The sequence below is a fragment of the Aulostomus chinensis genome, chromosome 12, assembly GCF_037954235.1.
Source record: "Aulostomus chinensis isolate RoL2024-O1b breed Wild chromosome 12, RoL_Achi_v1.0, whole genome shotgun sequence".
NCBI classification, from domain to species: Eukaryota; Metazoa; Chordata; class Actinopteri; order Syngnathiformes; family Aulostomidae; genus Aulostomus; species Aulostomus chinensis.
In genome coordinates this window covers 25747866-25773893 of record NC_141331.1, presented here as the reverse complement: position 1 = coordinate 25773893, position 26028 = coordinate 25747866, and the positions used below count along the sequence as shown (strand labels likewise).

General features: G+C 46.8%; 1 protein-coding gene across 6 annotated transcripts in view; it reads right to left on the bottom strand.

Moving 5' to 3' along the window:
- Nucleotides 1-1990: 1990 nt before the first annotated feature.
- zmym2 (zinc finger, MYM-type 2) overlaps nt 1991-26028 on the bottom strand; it is a 28987-nt gene continuing 4949 nt past the window's right edge. For 4 of the 6 annotated variants that reach the window (XM_086220919.1, XM_086220921.1, XM_086220922.1 and 1 more), the window contains exons 2-25: nt 21329-22015; nt 20192-20360; nt 19265-19416; nt 18512-18660; nt 17856-18018; nt 16466-16678; nt 15676-15826; nt 14191-14306; nt 13556-13678; nt 13222-13372; nt 12784-12956; nt 12517-12682; nt 12353-12381; nt 12052-12193; nt 11795-11916; nt 11429-11579; nt 11072-11215; nt 9340-9464; nt 9058-9250; nt 8792-8943; nt 6974-7088; nt 6251-6493; nt 5569-5713; nt 1991-4647 (exon numbers count right to left, since the gene is read on the bottom strand). In XM_086220919.1, the coding sequence (XP_086077045.1) occupies nt 4422-4647; nt 5569-5713; nt 6251-6493; nt 6974-7088; nt 8792-8943; nt 9058-9250; nt 9340-9464; nt 11072-11215; nt 11429-11579; nt 11795-11916; nt 12052-12193; nt 12353-12381; nt 12517-12682; nt 12784-12956; nt 13222-13372; nt 13556-13678; nt 14191-14306; nt 15676-15826; nt 16466-16678; nt 17856-18018; nt 18512-18660; nt 19265-19416; nt 20192-20360; nt 21329-22015 (4200 nt within the window). In that variant the 3' untranslated portion in view covers nt 1991-4421. The remainder of the gene's footprint in view (nt 4648-5568; nt 5714-6250; nt 6494-6973; nt 7089-8791; nt 8944-9057; nt 9251-9339; nt 9465-11071; nt 11216-11428; nt 11580-11794; nt 11917-12051; nt 12194-12352; nt 12382-12516; nt 12683-12783; nt 12957-13221; nt 13373-13555; nt 13679-14190; nt 14307-15675; nt 15827-16465; nt 16679-17855; nt 18019-18511; nt 18661-19264; nt 19417-20191; nt 20361-21328; nt 22016-26028) is intronic. The other 2 variants (XR_015118771.1, XR_015118770.1) reach the window with 2 other exon arrangements.

Here is a 26028-nt window from a genome sequence, read left to right as displayed (position 1 = left end):
TGATGTCCTCCTCACCTGCTCAGCTTCCTGTCTGGTGACCCTAAGCCTCTCCTCTCTGGGTGTTGCACTGACGCCCCTCAGGTGTTGATGGGCCACATTTCCCCCCACCCTGTTGTCTGTCACCTCCCAGATAACACGCCTGGCACCTTGGTAACTGGGACATGATAGTGAGAGAGGTCAGACCCTGACACACTGAAGAGGGTCCATGGTCTCCACCCAGGACTGGGCCCCCAAAACCCAGTCCCAGTGGTTCCAGGATGATGTAGTCATGGGAACTCTCAGATTTCTGGTCGTAACTTTGCAACTTCCACATTTAACTTCACATTTCCTTCTTTACCCTGCTGCTATAAGTTTACAGTGAAACATGTCGAGGTCCTAACAACCGTGTTATGGATGGACTCACCCCCCCCCCCCCAACACAGAGTTATTTTGAGGCCACAAGATATAACTTATTCCCTCAAAATCATTAATTCCTGACAACAACATATCAAACGACTAAGTTGTGAGAGCAAGTTGAATCTTGCGGCTTTGTGGCCTGCCCACAAGGTACATGTATTTCTCTCTCTGGCCACTTGAGGGCGCAGTGAATTAAAAACAGAGCTGCAAAATATGTAATTAATTTTAATTAATTGAAGAGAGACGGACAGACAAGGGCTTTCAATTTTGTTTGTTTGTTTTTAATACAAAATTTGACCTTAAAAGTCAGTTTCAAATTTGAACATTAATCAATTATTGATTATTGACAATATCACATTTTCACGACCGCATCTGATCGAGTCGGACCTGCTTGGTTTATGACACACAACCCACACATCGTCGCCATCTTAAAATAAATCACCTACGTCATTTTTTCCAAGTTTTTCAGAAAACAAAAAAACAGAACATGAAAAGGAGTTGATTGAAGCAACAACAAACTTAAAAAAAGACAGGTAATTATTTTAGGAAGGTTTGTAAAATCCATTTTCACATCATCTGATAGAACATTTACAAAATAACAGGCAACTGCAAACGTTACAGAATGACTGGACAGGGACAGTCGGGAGTCTGCTTGTGGAACGTCTGACGTAGCTGGGCTTGCTGAGCCAGTGTGACGTCACCCGCTGTACTTAACCATGGGTGTTATCACGTGTGTGCACACCTAATTTAGCTGTAAAGTCACATTTTGATTGATAGGTGTGTGTCCTTCAAAACTCTTTACTAGGTTTCCTCATTGAGGGTGACAACGGAAAGACACCCACCCACACCATCTCATTCTGCAGTGGTACCGCACACCTGCTTTGAGTTGCTGTTTCTGGGGAACCCACGTGGCTTAGAACATAGTGCCCTGAAGGAGTGCAGGAGCAACGGTTCTTTACAATGTTGCATGAATTGTTTTGTTTTTTCTGGAAGCGTCAGAACAGATTTACTGCATGTAAAACCATCCTTCATCTGAAGTCGCAGCTTTTATTTTGAAGTCAGGGATCTTCTTCGTGACACTTGCCAGAACCATCATGACGACCGCGTGTCTCTCGCTTTGCTTCACCTCACCGAACGAGCTGAGCAGATTCACACTGTCGTGTCCCAACTGTGTCTGCTAGCTTCTACTGAACCAGGGGCAGGAGCAGCAGTGTCTTCCTGGGCTCCCAGGGGGGTACGAGGGTCCAATCACTCAGGGTTTGAGGCACAGGTGTCAGGCTGGTCCAGTAGAGGGTCGTGAGGCTGCAGGGTCTCACTCCAACCCAGCAAAAGCAACACCTGAATCAACTTAAATCAATAAAGCTGTGTCCTCACTGCTCGTTTGTTGGATCAGGTGTTGCTTTTGCTGGCTTGGAGTGAGACCCTGCAGCCTCAGGCCCTCTACTGGACCAGCTTGACACCCCTGGTTCAAGGGGAAATTTAAAAACAACAACAAAAAAAGGCACAACCAAACTGCGTCTTCACCCTCATCACGTGATGTTAATCCGGGTCTGGTGACAACACAAGGAAATCCAAGCATGGCAGGAGTCTGGTTAGAAAATGAAATCATTTATTTAACATGACCGTATCAGCAGATCAGCCCACACACAAAGCATCAGACTCACTCACTGTCAGTATTTACAGTTAGGCACATTCACATTCGGCTCTGACGCCGGCCGCAGCCTCCAAGGTCGGCTGCTGCCTCCCAGTCCAGAAAGGAAAAGTCCGCTGATGACGCATCAGTTCTTACGTCCAGTCACGTTTAAAGGTTTGCATTGTGGTCTGAGACGCCAACATCCGGACCAACGTCGTCCCTCTTTACCCAAGTCTCAGTTCTAGACCAGGGAAAGCAGTCAAGTGGAGAAAGTAACAGTAGCAGATCGACTGGGGGCTGGCCGGTGAAATCCTTCTCAGCCAGGAGCAGCAGAGCCTTGTAAGAAGCATGAGACGAGTCGGACTTCAACCCGGCGGGATGCGAGCGGTGCTGTGCAGCAGCTGGGAGGTACTGGTTGTGGAGTCTCGCAAGCTTTCGGTTGTTTTCTTACTCAAATCGAAGTCAGAATACCAACAAAAGCCTCATACAACCCTCAATTTCATCCTGATGACATTTATCCAATTCATTTAAACAAACCAACTTCATGGTTAAAATGCAAAGTAAAAAAAAAAATAGGGTGGGGCGAGGGGGTGTGGGACTTGAACCACAAATAAGAAAATCAATTAAAACGAACTCAGAAAGTAAACCTGAGTTTAGTTCAAGAGGGGAAATAATGGATCAAAATTGAATTAAATAATTACAACACAAGCTTCAGCAGTGCAGTCACCCGGGGGAAGATGAGGGCGCCTCGACCCCCACACCCACGAGTCGGAGGCCCAGGAGAAACGGCAGGAAGATGCAGACGCGCAGGAGCCCTGGGGCGCCTGCCGTCCTTCAAGTTTAACAGACACCTGCGTGTTTTTACCGCCGCGCGGACACGGAGGAGGCCGGTGAGCAGGACCGCAGCTGGTTTACAACGAATGAGGGTTGTGATGAAAACAGCACCCATAAAAATAATCCATCCAAGAAGCCCATGGAACGAATAAGAGGAGAAATAAATAATCAGTCTTACAAAAAAAAGGTCACGAGGGCAGGTTTTTGAGCTGCAAGTTGTTTCCTAAATTTCAGTTTCGTTTCAAACACCCACCTAGTTTTGGAGATATTTACACTTCAACGCAACCCAACCTGGGTTTAGTACACGTAGAATGCTACATCACACAGAGGTTCCCCTAGTGTCCCAGCAAGAAATGCAGCATGTCGGTAGGTCGCCTTTCTCCCGCACCGCCTCCAGGTTCCGTGCTCACCGTGCAGGAACAGGCCGAAGTCATCTGGGGTGCAACAGTTTCACCTGAGAGCTGACTGAGGAAGAGCCGTGATGAAGGAAGAGGCGTGATGTGAGCGTATGACAGCAGCCCAGTTAAGAGAAGGTGTGGGACGTCCTGATGGTGAGGAAGAGGCAGCGAGCCATTAGAACGTTGGGAAATGTGCAGGACTCTGACCGAGCAGTCCCCCACACACTCCCCGTTCATTTACCTGATTAGCTGTGGCCTGGCCACCGCGGCCACTGCCCATCCGTTCCTCTGGGATCGTTTACTTCTTCTTGGTGTTTGACTTTGGTGAGAGAGTTCCTTCTGATCAGATTCACAAACCTGCCTGCTTGAAACTCCTGAAAACAAATACTCTGCTTCTACTGACCCCTTGTGGTTTGCAGCTGTAAGATACAGGTGACCTCGGGCCTCTGACATCACTTGTGACCACACCAAACTCCACCCAGCTGTGGTGAAACGGGCTTGAAATGTCAGAACTGAACAGTAAACCTCATCTGATGGGGCCTGGTGTTTCTTGCTCCTTCAGCAACACAAAGAACCTGATTCTAGTTATCAAAGTCAGTGCAACGATGTTTAAAGGATGTAGAGCAGCAGCGGCGGCGGCGGCGGCGACGCGCAGCAGCAGCTGCTCTTCTGCCACATGACAGGAGAAAAACAGACTCCTGTGGACTGTTGAAGATGGGATTCAAGCTACCAACCAGGGGTGCGTCCACCTGTGTCGACCTTTTCTCTCCTCCGTCTTCCACAGGAGGTGAGAGGCGGAGGAAGTAACGGCATGTTTCTGTGCCTCTGGCGGCCTCCAACGGCAGGACATCAGGTCCGTACTTTTGATCTACTTATCTTTGCGTCTCCCGACCAGAGAACATCCAATTATAATTAGCACAGAGTCATTTACCAGATTCTTGTTATCACAGGAACAAATAACAGCACCTCCTCCTTCATCCTCCTCTGTCATTAGCAGAAACGCACGCCGGAGCGGCTGGTCAACACCCTCTTCATCCTCCTCCTCCTCTGTCGTGGACGTCCCTCACCAGGAGGACACAGCAAGACAGCAAGGAGAGGGAAGGAGGACCAGATACACACACTACTCACTAGTACCATCTTCCCACATCAGTCCAAAGCTGCTACTCTCCCCCCACTTGTTCTCTCCCTTCCTCCTCCTCCGGCTCCCCCTCCTCCGGATGCTCTTTGTCTGTGTAAATGTCCCGGACCAGGAGGACTCTGGTGAGGAGGCTCTCCAGGATGTGTCGCTCCAAAGGTGTGGAGCTGAACCACAGCGGACCGTCGGGACTGCAGGCTGGTTCTGGCTGAAGGTAGAGGACGTCCAGACGCTCCCACAACAGCGCCGGGCTGCAGGGAGGGAGGGGGCAGAGACATGCATGAATGTTTTGTTGTGGTTGTGTTGCTGTGTGAGGTTGTTGTACGGTGAAGTCCTCATCACTCAACAGTCAACACTCGGCTTCAGGATGTGAACAGCAACGAGTTCTAATCACAGGACTCCAGCTGGGGAGGAAGCGGCCATGCGTCCCCACTAAAACGGAGCAATTTACTGAGACTGGAATATCTTTGGCTGATATTTTACGATTACTTTGACCAGAACCAAGACATCTGATATTTACTTTTGTCTCCATATTAATATTAACACATGTAAACAGTTCATTTGAAAAAACACACTGACTGTATTTCCAAAACATTTACAAAAGCCAAGAAATGAGGTTTCCCGCATCATTTAACTGCCTGCCATCAGACTGAAAGTGATGATAACTCTGGTGCATCAGTCTCTGAGGGTTGTGCTACACCTCACGGAACAGCAGCAACACCCGAAAAGGCAAAAATAGACCTTTTAATCTCTCGCACATTGAAGTTTAAAAGTGAATTTGGAGGTAAAGGATGTTGACTTGCGCCGGGTTAGAGTTTCATGTGAGCCAAACATTCAGAAGTCCTCAAGAACGATTCAGAGCGACTCGGCTGGCACAAACGGTTCGTAACAAAAAACAACAACAACAACAATAAATAATAATGATTTACGAGCATGTAGAACTGCAATATAAAGCCAATCAGCAGCCAAGTATAGGAGCATCATCCCAGCTTCCAGAGCATCCGCCTCACTCTTCAAAAGGAGCAACTCTCAGATGTGAACTCAGCTGATTCTGCTCTAAACTTCTGAATCCACTTCCTGTGTCAAATGATTCAAGTTGAATAAACGGGAGGAGGAACGATGGCCCAGGTTAGGAGCCCAGTTAGACAACGTGAAAGCAGAGCTGAACCCACCACTTGGACCTGTAGAGCTCGTATAGGCGGCACTCGTGCTTCTTGACAGGGCAGCGGATCGTTGACCCTCCTGAGTCGTCATCGGGTTCGTAGTCCGGCTCGCCATCCTCCAACAAACGCTTCCTCTTCTGAGACTCTGTTTGTACTGAGAGAACAAAACATGGATCACTTTTATTTACAATGGCTCGAACAGGACGCTTTAACGTCTCCACACAAGCTGAGCGACAAAATGCAAGACCAGTGCTCAGTGGTTACTACAACGGTGATGAAAACAGCAGGACAAATGTAGAAAGAAAGGGTTAAATACGAAGCCGCTTGATGACTGGATGTCCCAGAGGAGCGCCATCTTAGATATTCCACTTTAGATTGGAGAGGAAACGACACTGAGCTTTAAATGTTGGCCGACGTTGAGTTTTGAGAGTGTTTGCAGTGTTTAGGTTGATTACAGGTGATTAAGGTATACGATTGGGACACTGTGCAGATATTCTTACAAATATTTGAACTGACACACAAAACACCAGATCTTCTGTAATAGTAGCCAGTGCTGTCTTTGTGTAGGACATTACGTCGCTGGACAATATTTTGTGTGTTCTTTAACCGTGTGTTGGGGGTGACTGATGAGCGCTAAGAGTGACTCGGTGGGTGTTAGCACAGGTGTCTGCACACACAGGTCAGGCCTCACCGTGGTGATCCTGAGAGATGGAAGGCACGCGGATGCAAACGGTGGTCTCCTTGCTGACAGGATGGACCGTGTCAGCGCCGTAGACGTTGGCGAAGGAGAGGCGCAGGTGCTGCTCCACGGTGCGCAGGCCGAAGTATTTGGTGTTCAGGTAGACCAGAGAGCGCAGCAGAGCGCCAGGACTCTGCTCGCCAAGCTGCCGGCTGCTCCACAGACTCTGCTCCTCCACGCGGCCCCACAGCGAGCCTGGAGACAGCAGCCATCATGACACTAGCTCTCCCCTATCCAAGACTCTGACCACGTGTCCTATTTAAGATCTGATGGGGCAAAATGGCACTTTTTCTTATTTATGTTTAGAAATAAAACAAATAGTTACGTGGTCACAGTGCAGAATGGGAGGTTGTTACAAATCTAAGAAAGCGTGTGTCCATCTCACCGGCTCAGTCAGCACCGACTGTCCTCATATAACATTACATTGCAATCACAGCATTCAGGATGTGAACAGCAGAAGAGTTATAATCATTGGACGCTGCTGCTGGTCTGGTCTGGTCTGACCACTCCCCCCACCCACACACACCCTCCCCCACAGTGTTCATTCTATTTGTTAGACCTAACCCTGTTTTCACTGTCGATCACTGTGATGGTTTAAAATGTGACCACTTTTTTTTTTTTTTTTACAGAGTAGGTATACATTGGTGATCTGTGTGTGTGTGTGTGTGTGTGTACCATCAGGAAGCACGCTGGGCTGCCAGTCCTTCAGAACTTTGTTAAGCTCCTCCCCAAACTGCTGGTAGCAAGGGTCACTGAAAAGGTCATCCTTTCGGCCTTTGGAGTGCAGATGCTGAAAACACACGAAAACACCCTTTTAGAAGAATGGCCGGTCAACATTCGCCGTGAGCAACGAAGGCTTGAGAAGATCAGAAGCGAGTGTCCTCATACTTGAACCGTCATCACCGTTTCTCAGGATGTGAACAGCAAAGAGTTAAAATCACTGGACACGAATCTGGGGATTCACGCTCCGCTGGAACAAGAGAAACTATTTACCGGCCTAAAGTCCTCAAAGAGGATCGGGCAGAGAGAAAAGCTCTGCTAGCTCTCTGCTAGCCTGCAGCAGACCCACAAAGCCGTGAGGTCTCAAGCTGCGACCACATCAGACTCCCAGACATCAAGCGCACCTTTACAAGGTTTTCCAGTTTTACAGAAAAGATGAAAGTTTCCTTACGTTTCACTGCCACAAACATCAAATTCCAGAAGACGTGGTTCAAGCCTGCGCTCCACCCTGCAGCCATGCTGCTGCTCACATGTGAGGGCAGGAGGGGAACCCTGCGCACTAGTAAGCCTGTCCCACTAGAAACAATCCCCACAACTTTGGTTCCTACCTCCAAAATGGCATTCAAGGGACTTTAACAGCACAAGTAGGGAAGGTAAACCAGGTTCATTTCTTGATGTGTTAGCAGGAACATTACAATACAGAACTGAGCTGCTATTTTGTGTCACTTCAGGACATTTAGCACTTTTAGTGAATTAAACAATCATCAACAATGAATACAAATTTTTACTGCGATTGGAAGCACTAACATTAGTATGGTGATTAGCTTACGGGAAGCTAAATGACATTATTGACTTGCATTGCATGTGTTCATTTGCCTTTTTTGTCAGGAATCAATATTTTTCTGGGGCTTTGGCCTTCATTTGATTGCAGGTTGTGTACCGTTTACATTCCAACATGTATGGGTACCGTGACCACACAGAATTAGTTTCTTTTACTTTCTCTACAACAACATAAATGCTATTTAAGGCATTAACAAAAACAGAAGAAGCTGAAACTCAGTTTCCTGGCGTGCTGCTAACCTTAGCTGGAGCTGCTGTGTGGGAAACCTTTACATTCACACACTTCAGCTCTTAGATTCAGTTTGTGTTTGACCAGGTGTTTCCTCAGGTTAGATGTGCTGACATGGCAAACTCTGCCTTGCAAGTTTTGCTGAGGGTTTTGTCATTGCATAGCCACACTTGAGACAGATTTTGTTTCGCCATAGCCCAGACTACGGTCCCCTGCACACCTTCGCTCCAGATGGATCTACACACCAGGTGTGGACAAGACAAATGGGAGGGGCTTAAACACACTGCGGGGAGGATGTCACACGGTACATTACTGTCCCACCCACGTGTGCTGTCAGACAGTGAAATTTGGCACCAGAGCTTATTTAACCTCAATCAGTACTCAGTAACGCAGATGCTAGTGGGTCAGTACATTCAAAATTGACTTAATTGGTACCAAAACCTTGATAGCTACAGCTGAGGGAGTGAACAGTCGCACAAGAGAGAGAGATGGGGGATGACATGCAACACAAGTCCTGAGAAAGACTTGAACCCCTAAACCACCTGACACCTTTGGCAGCAGAAATCAGCAAACAATCAGGTTCTTGTTGGCATATATAGACGATGACAAATGAAAAGACAAAAAAAGAGTTTCCGCTGACTGGTACTAAACCAGTATCTACGCATCAAAGCGGTGTCGTGGCTGGTTCTGGTGTTGCTACCCACCTGCTGGATCCCCAGACAGAGGTAGAGGATGCTGTCTGGCGAGTAGCGCTCCCCACTGGGCCTGCAGACCTCCCAAACAAACCGGGACAAAGCCAAGTTCAGCTCCTCCGAACTCAGACACAACAAGTTGCTTTTTGACCGGGCTGCAGGAACTGAGAACACACACACAAACACTTCCAATGTGACATTTGAATTCTGATTTTCATCTTCAGTATTTAAACAGTAACACTGTAACCGCAGTGCCAGCACAGGATGTAAATGGTCACCTGGCTTGGAGCCGTCCTCTACTTTGGTTTCCCTAGGTTGGTCAGAGGGAGATAACGCCCAGCGTTTCCAGGCATTGACGCCATAGCGAGCTTTTAGAGGCAGAGAGCGTCCTTCCGAATGTCTGCCCGTTGCAGGAGAAGAAGCGGATGAAGCTAGACTGGATCCCCCCTCCACTGCCAGCCTCTTGTTCCCCTGCAACACAAACATGGCAGTTACTGGACATTCAATAGCCTAAAGCAAAGGCAACAAGCCACGTGTACGTAGATGTTTGGAGGGCGTACTTGTCTCCTGGGCTGAGGTCGAGGCGGTGATTCCTCCAGGTCATCCTTGTCCTCTGCCAGGACTGGAGGTAGAGTGAAGCCCATGTCCTCGTCCATTCCCTCCAGGACTGGGGCAGGATCTGAGCCTGACACAGACCACACATCTTCTGATGACTCGTTTCCTCGGTTAAAAAAAAAAAACTTTAACCACCGAGACGGGAACGATTCCCATCTCTATAGAACTCGGGGTCACTGACCCTCACCCTCAGATGACTCAGCATTTTAAAACCCATCAATAGCCGGAGAGCACTCGAGAGGAAAAAGATCTACGTCAAAATTACAGTCCGCAAGTGTTGGGTGTACACCAGGATGACTGCTGCGCTCCTGAGAGAGCGACATCTTGCAGAGACTAATTTCACACACAAGTGGTTTCCAACCGCTGATCCAATCTAGCCAGACTAACCCCTGAAACGCTGCATTACATCAGTGGTGCATCCTGGGGCTTTGAAGCAACAACACCGGTTCAGTCTGTTGTGGCCGCCACACAGCAGAAACAGAGCCGTTTCCACAGAGATTCTACCATCTTAAATGCTGGAGGACGGCGTGGTCACATGGCGAAGGAAGAACAATAAACCTGATTGCAACGACGGACCTGGTGTTCTTCGGCCTCGAGCACCGATCCCAGAGAGGAAGCTCAGGTTAGCCACCTGTGGTTGTGATCTCCTTGTCTCACTCAATATCCAGGGTTCAATAGTTGATGTACACAGAACATCAGCACTGAGCTGGGGCTCACCAGAGTGAACGGGTTCATCTTCCCATTGCTGGAATGTCTGTTCAACATCCTACAGTTGGAATATTTCAGTGTAGACGAGATGGACTGAACAGGGCGAGCTGGTACATCGAACTTTGGCCTCCTCTGGATTCAGTGAATGACTTTGCACCTCCCCTCTGAACACCAGGAGAAACCTCCTCCCTGCCCTAAGAGACAACATCAGCCCAAAATAACCAGAGGCAGGAATTTTAATCCCAATTACTGCTCTGATCCAATAAAACCGCACAGTGTCTGGTTATGTAAGAGCCATTTCACTGGTGCTGAGGACAGAGAGGCTGGTTTGGCTTCTGAGGGTGTCAAGATTTGGTCGCAGCAAATAACCGACAAGCCGCACTGAATAGCAAATGAGAAGTTTCTCAGTTGGGATGTTGGATCATTAGGATGCTAATCAAAACCACTGCAATAACACACACATCTATGGAAATAAAGTCTGAGAGGAGACCAACAGCTCTGCATTCCAAACAATACCAGGAAAGATGCTTTGTTTAACGGGGTTCTGTGCGTCGCAAATTATTGAAATGTGAATAAAAATGCAAATTCACTCAAAAATGCTCAGTCTCACAGTACAGGTAATCAAATAAAATGAATGGAAAAACCCTCGCAGAGGAGGCAAGGCTCGACTGGGCTGTGCGAGAGAAAATGGTTCAAAAGGTCTGTGTGTTCAGCTCTCAGTCATCGGTAACGTCTGACTCCATCACTCTAGCTTCACTTCTCCCCGTGTCTGCGTGTTTTCTCTCAGATACCAGGTTTGTTCTCATGTTTCATGGCCACCTTCAGCTGTTTGACACTCGTCTTAAGTTACTGCTGTGAAAACCCATCATTCCCTGATCTGGTTATCTATCATAGAAGCTTTTAAACAACACAACTCACATCATGAGTATTATTTTTATCCATCTGTCCATCACCTCACTGGCCATTTACCTTGAGGGAAGTCTGCCTCCAGGTCCAAATCAGGCTCATATTTTTCCTCCTCCTTCTCTCCTTCCTTCTCTTCTTCCTCCTCTTCCTCAGAGCTTCTGCTCTCCTCCCCCACAGGCTCCCTTTTCACCTTCACCGGCTTCATTTCTGAGAACACACAGTCACAGCATTTGTTATGCAATTTGAGTAAAACTAAACTATATAACCATATACTATATACAGTAGTACACCTGACAACTAAGAGTGCTACTGCTTAGGTAGCAGGCTCGGGTTGTACTGAAACATACTCCGTGACTCTGGGCCGGACAGTTCCTATCTGCTGTGTCTTTACTACATGCCTGATCTCCAGTGTTGGTGTACCTGGTTTCTGGTCCTCAGCAATCACCTCCGCCATAGACAGCAGGTCGGCCTCCCGGGGGTCAGAGGGCACCTTGGTTTTCAGCTCGTTGATGCTCTGGACAATCTGCTCAGCCCCCTGCAGGGTGGTGGGCAGGAACACAGGCACAGGAACCTGGGCGGGATGGGACACGGCAGGTGGTCATCAGATGGCTGACAATGGTAAATGGCCACTTTATTTGCTTGGCTGAAGTTTAATATTTAATCTTAAGAATTCTTTGAAAAATGCACAAAGTGTTCATAAAAGAGTTTGTCTGGTTGGTCACATCTACAAAAGCATCGTGGGTAAAAGTTCAGTGTCGCTCACTAGCTTGGGAGACCTGGCCTTACCGGTACAGGCACGGAGACTGGCATGGGAGTAACCTGGGAATACATGCTCATGGGCATGGGGATGAAGACGGGCACGGGGATGGGCACGGGAACATACTCCCTCTTCACACCATCATCCACGTCTGTGAAGACAGATATTGAGACACAGCCTCTTCATAGGGGGGCTAGGACGTTCATTTCAGGGTCATTCAGTCACGATCAACATGGATCTTTAAACATCGGGTCTGAACGGTTCCTCAGGTAGCTCGCAGTCTGACCTGTCTGTAAGAGTTTGCTCTGCATGTGTGGCTTGCAGTAGGTAGCCTTGGTCAGGGTGAGCGGTTTGCAGAGCACTGCCTTGTTCTTGACATCTCTCATCACTCCTCCGCCGGCGTACGCCAGCGTTCCATGGTTCACCAGCTGCAACGAGGGATATATTGTTCAGTCAGACGGTAGGTAAATTCAGTCCGACAAAACATTTGCTGCAGGTCAGCACGTGTAACTGGCGAGAGAGGGAGACATTTCAGAAGTTTTAGCAGATTAGTTTGACAAGGTAACAAGTAATGGACTCTTACTTACCCCAAGTTTGCTTCCCTGTATTTCAAGCCCTGGAGAAAAGAAAGTCAAAAAAGAACCACATTACATTTCAGCGAATGACAACAAATAAGCAGACACACATAATGACTCCTGTTCTCTAAAACAATGTTCCTTCTCTATTCTTTGACCCTCTAATAAGTTTGTACCCAGGCTGGTGTTCTCGGGGCCTTTCTGCGTGACCATGATGGGCTCGTTCTGCTGGCAGTAGAACTTGAGAAGACACTGCTGGTCACAGAAATGTTTCATCTCCGCTCGCCACATCACCGACTCTGTCAGATTCCCCTGCACCTTACAGCAGTCACACCGCGCCGCCTAGTGGCCACACAAGGACACGTTCCACAGAGTCACAATCACACAGACCTGAGCGCGCATGAGTTTTGAATCTTTGATTGAATCAATGGCTGCCAGCAGACCTTGTAGTACCAGTCGTGAAACTTCTTGGCGCACATCTCGCTGCAGAAGTCTCGAGTCAAACCGCCGAGCTGCCGGGTCACGCCTCTCTTACAGAGCTGATTGCAGTGGTTACAGCTGACACACTTCAGACCCAACCGCTTGATAAAATCCTGCTTAAATAAGAGTTTACAGCCTGGAAAGGAAACAGATGGAATAACAGAGATAAAAAGAAAAGCATAAATGAGGGATTAGACAGACGAAGTGGTCTAATCTGGAAGCAATGAAGAAAAATCCTGGACAGAAGAAGACAAATTAGCTAAAACATGCTGAAAAACGATTAAATGGGTATGAAATGGCTCAATCTTGACAACACCGATAATTTTGCGATAATTAGACGGTGAAAGATTTTGAGATCACTGCTCCGATTTCTCAGGTGTCCTGGAGAGGTGTGTTAGTACCTTCACTGCAGAAAGGTTTCTTTACCCCGGAGAACTTGACCGTCTCATGTAGCGTCTTCTCCTCTTGACAGTACTCACAAAACGTCACAATGCAGTGGAGCTTCTTATAATCCTCACAACACGCCTTGCTACAGAAGTGGTAGACTTTATCCTGAGGGGAGACACACGTGGATAACTATTCTATGTTTAAACGTTCAATCTACTGATGCAAGATGGAAAATGTCGAACAGAAAGCCGGCACTGCCAGCAGGGGACCGCAAATTCATACGATTGTGACTGACTGGCTTTTATTTCTACATAAAAATGTGGAGGCTGTTCATCGGGACCGTCTCACCTCCCACTCCAGAGTTTCAGGTTTCAGACTGAACGCTCCTCGACAGTAGTTACACTTCAGCTGGACTGCGTTGTTGGTGGAGAGTGGCGTCTGTCCGTTAGTGGTTGTTTGAAGAGTTGCATTCTGTAATGGTTGACACCCAGAAAATTAAAAACCTTGCAGATCGATGAAAATATATTGGCACAATTACTAACAAACTCATGAACACACTCCATGTCAACTAATGTGTCTTCATGTTAGTTTTTAGTAAAATGAACTAATGAAATAGTATCAGCGAACAGGTTTATGGTGCTGTCAGAGAATCTTTTTTTCATTCAGCTGAGCTGCTGTGCTGACATGCAAAACTGTTCAACTCAGTCCTAAATTAAACACCCAGATCCCAGAACCCACAGAGAGAACCTGGGGTTCCTTGGTTTTTGATATGAATTCCAATTTATAAAGAAGATGTTTCCCAATCAAGACACCAAATAGGCGGCTGATCCAACTTAGCCTGGACTATAATATCGGTACAACAGACTAAATCTCCAGAGGGACGTCATACAAGCGTAACCATTTCATCTGCATTCGTAAATGTATTTAGTCTTATCAAGACCAGGATTAGCGTCTTCTGCTTTGAACTGACAAGGAGTCTCCACCTGGAACTTGGTAACACACTGTGAGCTGCAGAAATTGAGGATGTTTCCCTCCGGCAGTGTGGCTTGGTACTGTGGTAGTGAATTCCTCTTACAGAAGTGACACGTGGGCTCTGCGTCTGCATGGGAAGACATTCAACTTTAACACTCCTGCCAAAACACACATTTATGCCTTTTTTGAAGTCTCAAAGAGTTAAGATATGACAGTTCATTTACTCCGCTTCAGATCTCACAGTCAAAGTCGCAGTGGAATGCGTGTTATGCAGGTCACCATGTGTAACTGGTATGGAGGGGGCGGGGCTGCCTGTAGTGTGTAGCTGAGCTGACGTCAGTCTGACATCTAAACATCTTACCGACTGTCCCACCACTGCTTCTTATTGATCCCTTCAGTAAACCTCAAGTGAGTCTAACAATTCCACTTCGACTGGGAGATGTTGCTCTGGTGTCACAAGTTAAGTTAGATTGCTGGAGGACTGGATGCAGATGTGTCAGGAGCTAGCTTAGCTTTAGCTTCACTGAGGAAGCAGCAGGGTGGAGCACCCGAGAGTGAAGGACAAGCTGGGAGACGGTGGAGGGCGAGGAGCATGGAGACAAATGATGTGACGGTAGCTGCCCAAGCTGGCATTCTCTGTGTGGCTCAGGATGGAAACAAACATGGCAGCGTTCCGCAGAGACATCCACAGAGTCGGGCAAGTCTGACTGCCCAGTCTGAACTGGTTTTAGTTTTACCCTACAATTTGTTAAGTATCCATTTAGTTTTCAACTCTTCCGTCTTGTGTGGGAAAAATGAAAGCAAATGTTTAAAGAAAATATGGATCAAATCAGATTCTATTCAAATGAAAACAAGAACTGATGATTCAACAGTCGGTAACAGACAAAGACTTGACTCAGTCAGTGTGAGTTCTTGGCTTAGGACTCCCCCTGCTGATGATCTGTTGCTCTTTCTGCTTGCAGCGACCTCTGAATTACAAGGCCAGCTGCTGGATACTCATGATGAAAGGACGTCCCGAGCAAGTTGCAATGAGGGTAATGCCTAATTATGCGAGACCACTGCTAACCATGTTTATTATCTGCTCGGTGTGATATAAATTCCCAGCGTGTGATACTTAATTACAGTATTCATAGTAGTTAATGCAGTGCAGTACAGAGTCCTGCTGCGTCTTATAGTGTGCACTCTTTTTCCTGGGCTGCTGTCCCTTGCAGCTTGTCCTCATGTTTGATGCTGGTCTACTCCACACCCACTTTGTTGTAAATGTTACAATGACAAGTATCTTGTCTTAAAACTGTCATAAATAATCTGCATGTTACACACCAGTACACACCGACAGCAAAGAGAAAGCCATCAAGCAGGTATTTGTGCTGATTTGCAGCGAACCACCAAAACAGAGGAAACGAGTGTTGTTGACAATGTCTGAGGTGTTTCCACGAGTGTCTGAAAACCATTGTGGCTACAGCCTTGGGAGAGGTGTCATGTTGCTGGTTACTCACTCTGGAAGGAGGTTGAGGCTAACTTGCCCTTATTCATGCAGTTGACTGAGCAGTAGGAACCCATGGTGCCGCCTGCTCCCAGGCTGTGGAGCACTTCGCCTGTCTTGATCAGCGTTTTGCAAGTCAAGCAGCTTGCAAGTTTACTGTGGGCCTGAGATAGAGAGGGAGAACATGTCAACCCTCTGGAAAAGAGAAAAAACTTCACCGGATCATTGATGAAGCATCATCATCATCATCATCATCATCATCATCGTCCGTGGAGCTAAGTTCTCCTCATCACTCATGCTAGCAGTTCTGTAGCCAAACTGCTAACATCAACATGCTCACAATGACGCTGCTAACATGTCGATGTTTTGGTAAATATGCTAGTGCTAATGACTAATTAGAAAGACCTGGTTACATGTTGCCAGGCAGAGGTTGAGGAAAGTGTGACCTTAGATGTGCTGGCCGGACAACAGGAGAAGACTTTAAGGATCAGATTCAGTCACTCATGAATGTTTGTGAGAAACTTCATGGATCCACAAGGTTTTGGTTGACCAACCGTCCATTTGTGTTACTGCAGCTGCCCTCCAACACTCAGTAAGACCAGAATCATTGTTGTATTGTCTTTATATTACAGTTGGAGCTCTGGGCAACATCCTGGCTGTGAGGAAGAGGAGAAACCACCACAGCTACATTAAGAGAAACTCTGATAGAAATCGAGGGTTTGGCTTTCAAAGATGAGCAACTTTAATATAAAAAACACACAAAATCAAAGAGCTGAGTTCTAATCGGGCAAAGTCCACAGTACCTGCTTGTACTCCCTGATGCAGTTCTGGCAGCAGAAGCGTTTCTGTTGGCCATCCACCAGCAGGAAGTGGTTGGCTGACGCTCGGCTGGGTAGGTAGTCGCCACATTGCTCGCAGCAGTTCATGATCAACCCGTTGGCCCTGCGGTAAACGTTGAAACATGTGTCGCTGCAGATCTTATGGGTCACAGTCTTAAAGCTAACCTCGTGCCGGATCTGTAGACAGACAAAAATGCAGAAGAGACACTGAGAGTGTCATTACCTAAACATCACTCACAATTCCGTTAAACCCCAGAGTCACAGTTTCTTTCATTCTGGGCGACGACCATCTAACTAGAAATACAAATATAAGTGTGTATTCAGATCAAGTTAAATACGCGTGTCACCCTGAGGGATTCTGAAGAGCCTCAAATGTGTCTGAAGTGACTTTTGCAGCCACGTTTGTGCTGTTTAATGCGCTGCAGCTGGATAACTAAAGTGCTGATGGTGGAAGGTTGGAGAAGAAGCACGAAAGCAGAGAAAACGATGCTCCTATGTTGTGTCGCAGCAGCAGTCCAGCTCAAGCGTCCTGAAGCGGGTCAGGAACACCCGGGTATCCAACAGGTTCAAAGAAAAGTTTTGTTACAGTAAAAACCAATTGATTTCTAAGAATCCACAGGTGCGGGCACGGGTACAAAAAATAACCCACATATGATTGTTTTATTGACTTTTTGAAAATCAAAATGACATTGTGTATTCTTGAAACATCAAAATCACCACACATGAAGCCAAGCCCAGATCGCAGGGCTTATCTCAACAAGTCTGGGCGGCTCTGGATTTGACTTGGTGAGAACTGCGGACAACAGGCCGGTACCAGTGCTGAGGTTTAGGATACAGGTGGAGGTGAGTTTATAGGAGTGGACCCATGCAGGACTCTGCCAGTGATTATTTAGGCCCGCCCCCCTTCTATCACTGACACGCTGACAAGTTTCAACCAATATTTGGACAGTGAAATACGGCAGGTCCTCTCCAGGTTACTGCGTGAACGGCTGCAAAGACGTACAACCGTTATGAAGATACGTTACAAATGTTCTGACTAGAACGTGGTTCCCATGGTCCCGGCCACTGATGCTGCATCATGAGGTTAGCAACGCCCCCACCAATTATGATTGGCTAACAGAAATGTAAACAAGATAGGGCTTTTTTCTACGACAGCAGAGCGACAGGTGGAGCAAGATGTTGGTGCTGCTTCAGAGTCATGGCGGCGGCGATATCACCAAGCTGTGACTCACTTATAACCGACTGCTTCTTTAGACAAGAAGCTTATTCTGCTTTCTGTTTGTTATTCTCCTTGAAAATCACCGATAAATGAACAGGAGCGGGAGGAATGTGCGTGTGTGTCAGACAGACTGACCTCTGTGAGTTTTCCGCAGACAGTACATTTGGTTTTGATGCCTGACTTGGGTGGGTTTTGCTTATTCTCGTATGCACCGAGACAGCCAGTGCTGCAGAATTCCTGGAAGGACTCGCTGGAGTCGACCTGGGCCACAATGGTCCCCTTCATGTTTGTGATGTCCCTGGAAAACAATGAGCACAGCTGTGATGTGAGCAAGAAAGAAAACTCAGACTTTGCTGTTCATAGGTGTGATTGGCAAAGGACAAAAAGTAGGAAAACACACGGTGCACCGACGATGACATGACGTGATGCGACCCCCCCCCCCCCCCAGTGACATTACTTAAAATATATTTAGCATTTAGTTGAAGCTCTACTTTTATTGAGCTAGCTGAGAGAGGTCGGGCAGGCACAGGAGGCTACATCAAGTTGGTTTCCACTAGTTTAGCACACCCAGCCGTGCACCCCGCCCCCCCAGCCGGAAAAAAAAAAAAATCTGATTTCCACGACAGCATCATTTTCAGGTTGAAAAAGCCGGCAAACACCGGAAAAAAGAAAAAAAAAAATCACACCCCTGTTGTTACAAAATTTCTTTCAAAAGCCCCAAAGCTTTGTGAGGCACCAGAAAGGCCGCGTAACTTCAAGTGCCGTTCCAGGACCTTTGACTTGAAACTCACTTTTTGCACATGGTGCAGCTTTTCTTGGGGGCTGGTTTGTGCGAGAAGGCGGAGAGACAGGTGGTGGAGCAGAAGAGATGCGTGGAGCCCTTACGCTGGTACGCCGTTTGGCCTTTCTTCAGAGGCTTTTTACAGTTAGCACAGGTCACCTGGAATAAATGAACTTTATGACTGCGAGGAAGTGTTACAATAACGGGTGATTGTCTACCAGAACAACTCGTCTCCTCCCACACACGCCAACAGATTCAAGCACGCTCAAAAAAGCCACAATGAAAATTTCATTCAATCACGTATTAACTAATACAGGAATTGTGATCTCAACACAAGAAACAAAACAGATGCTGGAGTGTTTCCACTTATTAAACAGATACATTTAGCATAATTTCAGCTTGTTGCTTTGTTTGCTCAATTAAGTCTAATAAATATATCTGCATGTACAGAGAGCTTCTGTTTGGCAGCACGCCAGTTGGATCTTCTACTTTCTGGGTCCTTACCTTTTCAATGAGCCACATGAGAGTTGCAGCAACAATATACATATTGTATCATAAAAAGGCATCAAGCGTGCGTACAGGTTTTGACATTGACACCCAAACCTGCTGAATACAGGTCGATTTTCCACTTGTCAATCAATCCACTACCTGACAGGTATTGTCAGTTACTGTTTTGAACCACGTTTTTTTTGGTGTCGTTCCAGCTGTGGGCCATCCTGCGGACTTTAAACTACACAGGACGGTACCGAGCAGAGTGAATCACCTTCACTGTCCTGGGCTGTGGCTGGGAACCTGGGGAGGAAGAGGAGGGAGACTGGCCTGGAGGCTTGGGCAGGGACGTGGCCGGTGATGGAGAGTCCACGCCTGTCTGCTTCTGGCTGCGTGGAACCGAAGCCGACTGAGAAATCCATGAGTCTGGAGGGAGAGAGAGAACCTAAATCATTAATATTCTCTAGGCAACTCAGATAAAATGAGTTGCCCGAGTAACCAGTCCTGGTAAAATAACAAGATACAGAACTCGTGACTTGCACAAATGTAGACTTGCAAAAAGTCAATCAAAAGAAAATCTAACAATTTGCAGCTTTTTGTCATTTATAACAGAGAATGAAGAGTCTCTGGGTTCTGGACTGTTGGATGGACAAAGGAATACGTCTGAATACGTCTTTGGGTTCTGGGACATCGTGACCGTCTCATCCGCTTTAGCCGACAAACCAACGTAAACAGTAACGTTCATTCTCATCCATTTAGCTTTGCCGTGACTAGTCTGACCGTTAGCTGTATGGGTACTGAGGTCACCCAATGGAAATTTAGCCAAGTTAATGTTAAGTTAGCCAACACTGATGTTTCATTCCAGTGAACTGATCTCAAGTTCATAAACGTAAAATGTATTAACTTTGAATACATTGTCTGTGAACATGGTTGTTTATCATTTATCCCAACAACTCCCATGAGCCCACGCTACTTCACATTGTGAACTACAGCTTTGGTTCTGGTTTTCATTCAGGGACCCCCAGCTGTGTATTTAAGGTTATCCATCAATGACATCATCAAGCGAATGAAGGCTAAACAGCAACAAGCAAAGTCTTGAAATAGGGCCCTGCCTCTTTGCGCACAAGTAGAAGATGGAGAGATGAAGGCGAGCAACGAGGCACAGCGATGCTGGACGATCGCTCCCAATTGAATACATTACCTGTTCTGTTGTGTGTCCCCGTGTCTCCGTTCTGTACTAGCTGGCCCACGGAACCTGAGCCCCGCCCAGGGTTGAAGGAGGCTGTGGGTCGACCAGATGTAGTGTTTGGATTCAGGCTGAACGTGCTGCTGATCTGCAGGCCGTTTTCCTCTGCCTGGCCGTCACCTGTCTACAGACGGTTGAGTACGTTACTTTTACTCTCCAACAAGATGAGATGATGAGGACCCCAAGACACGGGGACCTGATTTGATGTGCGGTTTATAGAACCTCTGCAACAAAATAGAGCTGCAAATTATACTTAGATAAGTAAATATGGAGTAAACACAGCAGTCAATACCAAAATATGCAGTAATTATTTTCCACACTAAAATTACTGACAGTGCCAACAACTGCTCTCTCCAGACATGCGTACCTGAAATACAACACAACTAACAAGAAGAGGTGCAAGTGAATTGAAACTAAAAAGGCAACATAAGTTGAGAGACAATATAATAAGTTACAGTGCTCAACAGCGCCAACATTTCACTCGCATTTGTGACTAAAAATAGATGTGAGATAAATGCAAATTGTACTTAAAAGCAGTTAAATAGTTGCACGTATGCTCCTGTTTTTGTTTTTTTTACACAACAACCAGGCACGGCTGCGTTATGGTGAGTGCAGTCAGAGATGATCGCAGGCATGCTAGACCGCTTATGATTCCACAAGAAGCAACGGAGAGCCTGCGCTGGGTCTGGGCGTGTCAAGCAGCGCTGAGCCTATGGAGCCAGAAAGGCAGACCCCACAGGAGTGGAACAGCGAATCCGGTCAATTTCCATGTTACGATCACAAAAACACACAGAAAAGGACCCCCTTTTTTACTACGTACTTTACAAACATGATAACAACACATTAACTACGAGAGAAGACCGGATCAGCAGAATCTCATCAAGGTAATGAAACAGGCAGAGTCGACCTCCGAGGAACAACTGTGACATCCACACGTTCATATGTTTCCTGCTTGTTGATGCATCATCCACACACAAACTCTACTGGTTTGCCTTTTGATCTCCTAATGTTGTTTCACTGAGTAAAAAAATCCCTCTCTTATAAATTGATAGTTGGGGAAAAGCGAGTGTCAGACACTCTTGTGGTTCTCACCAACGTGACAGCTGCTGCTCCGCCCTGCAGTGATGTCACAGAGGTTATCATCAGGTTCAGGTCAGCCTGGACTTCCACAGGATGTGGCGGCGTAACTGTGGAGCTTCCTTTTTGGCCCAGTGTGGTGACACTGGCGATCCGGATTTCTGAATCTGGCTCAGTGCTGCTGAGGGCAGCTGGTGAGTGGGATGCGGAGGAGCCTCCAGGGGGCGCTGGGGAGGAGGAGGAAGTGTCTTTCTGTTCAGAGTCCTCCTCATCATCAATGATGATGGGCTCTGCTGCTGTGGTTGAAGGATGAGAAGGTGCCGACACTGTGGATGTGCTGGAAAACGCAAGGGGACTGGTGGTCTTTGAAGGCATCTCTTCTGAGGACATGTCCATAGTTGCCACGGCAGCAGGCAGCTGTAGGCAGTCCGTACTGGGCGTGTCTTTGGAGAGGGTTGTGGCTGAACGCTGGGGAGCCTTCTCTTCTACCAGAACTACATCATCATCATTGTCCGCTGTGCAGCTCTTCTTCATGTCTCCATCTTCTGTTACCATGGAAACTGCCTCCCCAGCCACCTCAAAGGGGGGCGTGGTCTGTTGCTGAGGGGAAGAACTGGCATCCATGGGCTCCACTTGCTCCCCTGCCTCTTCTGCTACAGCAGGGTTTGGTTCCGACTCCCCATCCATCGCTAAGGCAACCACCTGGCAACGCAAACAAAAAGCAGAGACAATGAGGTGAATCCAGCAACAGCGACAGGTTTTATGGAGTCTGACAGATGTACAGGTAGCTCAGGTATCCCCAGAGGCAAGCCTCCCCCACAGAGCCTCCGCCAGCCTGATTAAGACTCATCACCGTGTTGCAGCTGCTGCCTCTGCTGTGCCATCGTCATCATTAGCTGGCTTTGACAGAAAGGGTCAGTTCGACCCAAATTGCCCGTTTAGCCTCTAGCCATGTGTGAGGTCTCTCAGCCTCTCAGTACCTGGCGGGGACGGACACCACCCCCCATTACCAGCAGGTGACTGTTTTGATGATGTAATTGAAAGCAACTGCCCCTTCATTAAAACATGTAATTTTCAACTTCCAGCACATCCCAGATATGAGCCTTTCATAACAAACCCCTGACCTCTTTTCTCCTCAGCACAGCTCCAAGGATGATTCGAATGGATGTTCTGCTTTCAGCTGAAGCCAAAATGGCTGCCTTGGTGCTACAAGGACACTAACGTGACCTTACTTGTAAGGTCATTGAGATGCGCACACTCCAAACATTTCAAAGTGATTCTAGTGTGTCACATGTGCCACCCCGAGGAGAAGGGAGACCAAAGACCCATTGATGGTTCCTCAGGCGTGTGAGGACATCCCAAACCTGAGACACACAGCTACAAATAGTACAGCAGAAAGGTTACATTTCAGGATTCTGCGTGAACTCCGGCTACACACACTTATTTTGGGGGGATGGGAATCAAGAAGCTGAACAATTAAAGAACCTGTATTGTTCACTCAGATGATGGAACATTCGGACGCGTCTGAGCTTTTCCACTCTCCTTATCAACACCAGCATGTTTTCTGCGTCGTTCATTGCAGGACAACGACGTCATTGTGCGTCTATGTGTGGAAAGGGAAGAGATGAATCTGAACATGCTCAGACCTTTTTTACTGTGTTTCTAAACTGTGGTCAGACTCAGGAGATAGTGAAATAGTTCAAAAAATAAAACCCTGAGACAGAACTCTTTTATTCGCAGTGAAAATTAATCCACCGTGGACGAAAGAATCTCAACAATAAGCAGAATTAACAGCAACGACGACAACGATGAAATGTTAATTCCCATTAGTGTTGTGCATTTTTGAGGAAAAAGTCAGATTGCAATTATAAAGTACAATACTGCAGTTGGGATCTACCAAATTAATGCTATTATGAGTGTACTTGCTAGATTATCAAGAAGAAAAAAAGTCAACCCTAATTACTGGTAATTTTGAAATGTTTAACACAAATTTAGGCCACCACACTAACATAAAAAATATATTTCTATAAAAAAAAAAAATTGTGGTGCTGTTGAAATAACAGTTTTCAATCCATCAAATAATTAGCAATGACAAAAATAAAGTCAAATAAACCAGTGACCAGCCAAGCCACGACGTGCTTCCAATTCCTAACTTGCCAAAGCACGCCACTTCCATCCCTGACAGACAAGGTGTCCAACTGCACAGAGCACATCAAGCCAGACAGGAAATCTCCTCACAAAGGCACTGAATAGCTGGTCAATATGCAAAATAATACACTGACGAAAAAAATGACCTGGAAATGACACAACATGAACACAAACTCTACGTGCAGGTGATAGAAACTCATTAATTAAGAGACAACGGCCGAGTCAACGGAGTCCGAGCAAGTTAACAAAGCCAGCCAGCAGCTGGAGATCGGAGCTGTGTGGAGGACCGAAGTGATCGGCGCCGCAGCCAGAACGTCGCAGCCATGCCCAGTGGAAATTCAAGGTCAAAGTCTCATTTTGTGAAACACATAAGGCCAAAATATTCTGTGAGGGAGGCACAACGAAAACTTCCTACACAATAAACCTAATCAGACACTTAAAACTCCTTCAGCCCAGTCTGAGGAAGCTAACAAGAGAACGCAGCTAAAGGTAACGGGCAGAGCTCAGAGCCAAGAACGAGCCTGCAGCCTCTCCCCTCATTCATGAGCTGCTGCATTTAATTGCTTTTGTTGCATAAGTCAAAGACGAACAATTTTATTTGTTCCTCTTTACAGCAGGGTAGCACTTTATCTACTGTAGTGTTGTTTCAGTAAGAAAGGATCCAGTAAAATAACATTTTCCATTGAAGAAAACTCCATTTTTCTGTTTTTTATCATATTCTGTCAAGAATAGTTCTTGTACAGATAATCAGAATCAACAAAAATCAGTATCGGCAGGTCCCAATGACAAAAAAAAAAGTCAATCGGCCAAGAAAAATAGAATCAGTGCATCTCGAAAGAAATGAAGTTTAAAGGGCGATCTGCTATTCAGCCAATCAGGAGTCACATTCACCGCAAGAAAACAGAGGAGGCTCAACAGATGGAACAGCCAAGGCCTCGTCTCCACTCACGGTCCAGATCAGCTGTGTGGCTGCTCACCAACATGGCAACTCCTCCTCTTCCTCGCCAAATCTGCTCCCCCTTTCTTCCCTGTTCTCTGTACTGCCTCACCCAACTAGCCAGCACTGCACTCCTCCTCTCACCTGCTGTCTCACCCTCCTCCTCGCTCCACACTCATACCACTCACTCTCGCTTCTTTCTTGTTGCCCCAGCAACCAGCGAAGCTACACCTTGGTTGCCGTAGTGACAGTCGGGCCCACCACCACAGGGAGTTGTTCTCTGTGCTCTACATTTGGGTGCTGTTCAGTTGGCCAATATAAAATACAAACAGTTCAGGTACCAGCCTCTACGGCAGAGTCAACTCCTTTATGATGCATGTTGGGGGGGGGGGGGCTGCATGCCTGCTGATCTGTTCCTGTCAAAATGTCCTTTTCATGTTATACAACAGCGAGGGTGGCTGTAAGCAGCGACACATCACTGCTGACAGCTGCAGCACAGAAAACACACCAACAGATGCAGAAGCTTACACACTGCTTGTGTGCGGACCAGATATGGGCCATTCTACAGAACTGGTTCAAGGTCGGAGGTGGAAGAGTCTTGAAATAGAGGCGTCTCTCCCCAAACCTGTTCATGTAGATGTACATTATGGTTTCCCAAGGGCACAGCGGGGTGGTGGGTGATGTTGCCAACAGCACCCTTGACAACAACAACAACAACAAAAAAACCCATTTCACCCAGAAAATGCTGGAGCATTCAGTTGAACCAAGCCGCTTGCACTGGCTTCACAGTGTCAAACCATATAACTGCTGGTTTTAGCTCAAATCAAAGAATTGGTGGGTTTCTGAGCATACAGCTGGATAAAGATGTGGATTAAACCAGATTACGCTCAAGGGTTTGTTAATGCACATTTTGTGGACAGTTTTGTTGCCGTAGCTGTTGTTAGCCATCAGTCACTGTTAGCTTTAAGCTAAATATACCCGACTTGCTCTTTCTGCATTCTGGAGTCACAAAGAAATGATGCAGAAGGGAAAAAAACACATCTATCAGTTAGAACTTGAAAGGCAAAAAACACCGTTTGGTTTGAGTGCCACTGCACCATCTCTTTGACAACTAATACTTTTTTATTTTTTATTTTAAAGATTAAGCATTGGCCTGTTGTCTATTTGTCCCCCAAAAACATGGTGAAGTTTAGGGAGACTCCCATCAAGAATCATGGACTGCACTCTCAAGTGTTTCTATTTCAAGACATGTTAAGAAAACAATTCAAATTACAGCGGTTCAAGCAGAAGTTTGCAGCTCAGTGTGCAGACCTTAGTGGTGTCGGTGGGCCTGCCCTGGCTGGCTATGATGCGAATGATGCAACTTTTCAGTTTGTGCTTCTGCTTTGTTGACAAGACATGAACAGGCACGCACGCACGCACGCACGCACACACACACACACACACACACACACACACACACACACTCCATTGTTAAAAAAACTTGGGAAATAAGGCTCCTGTCACAGAAGATGGCAAAGCAGAGAACTGGGTATTAGATTTGAGAGTTTTTACATTTGCATCAGAATTGCGACGCCTCCAAGAAACAATTTCTTGCGGTTTGAAACATTGGGCTGCTTCGACGGGCAAC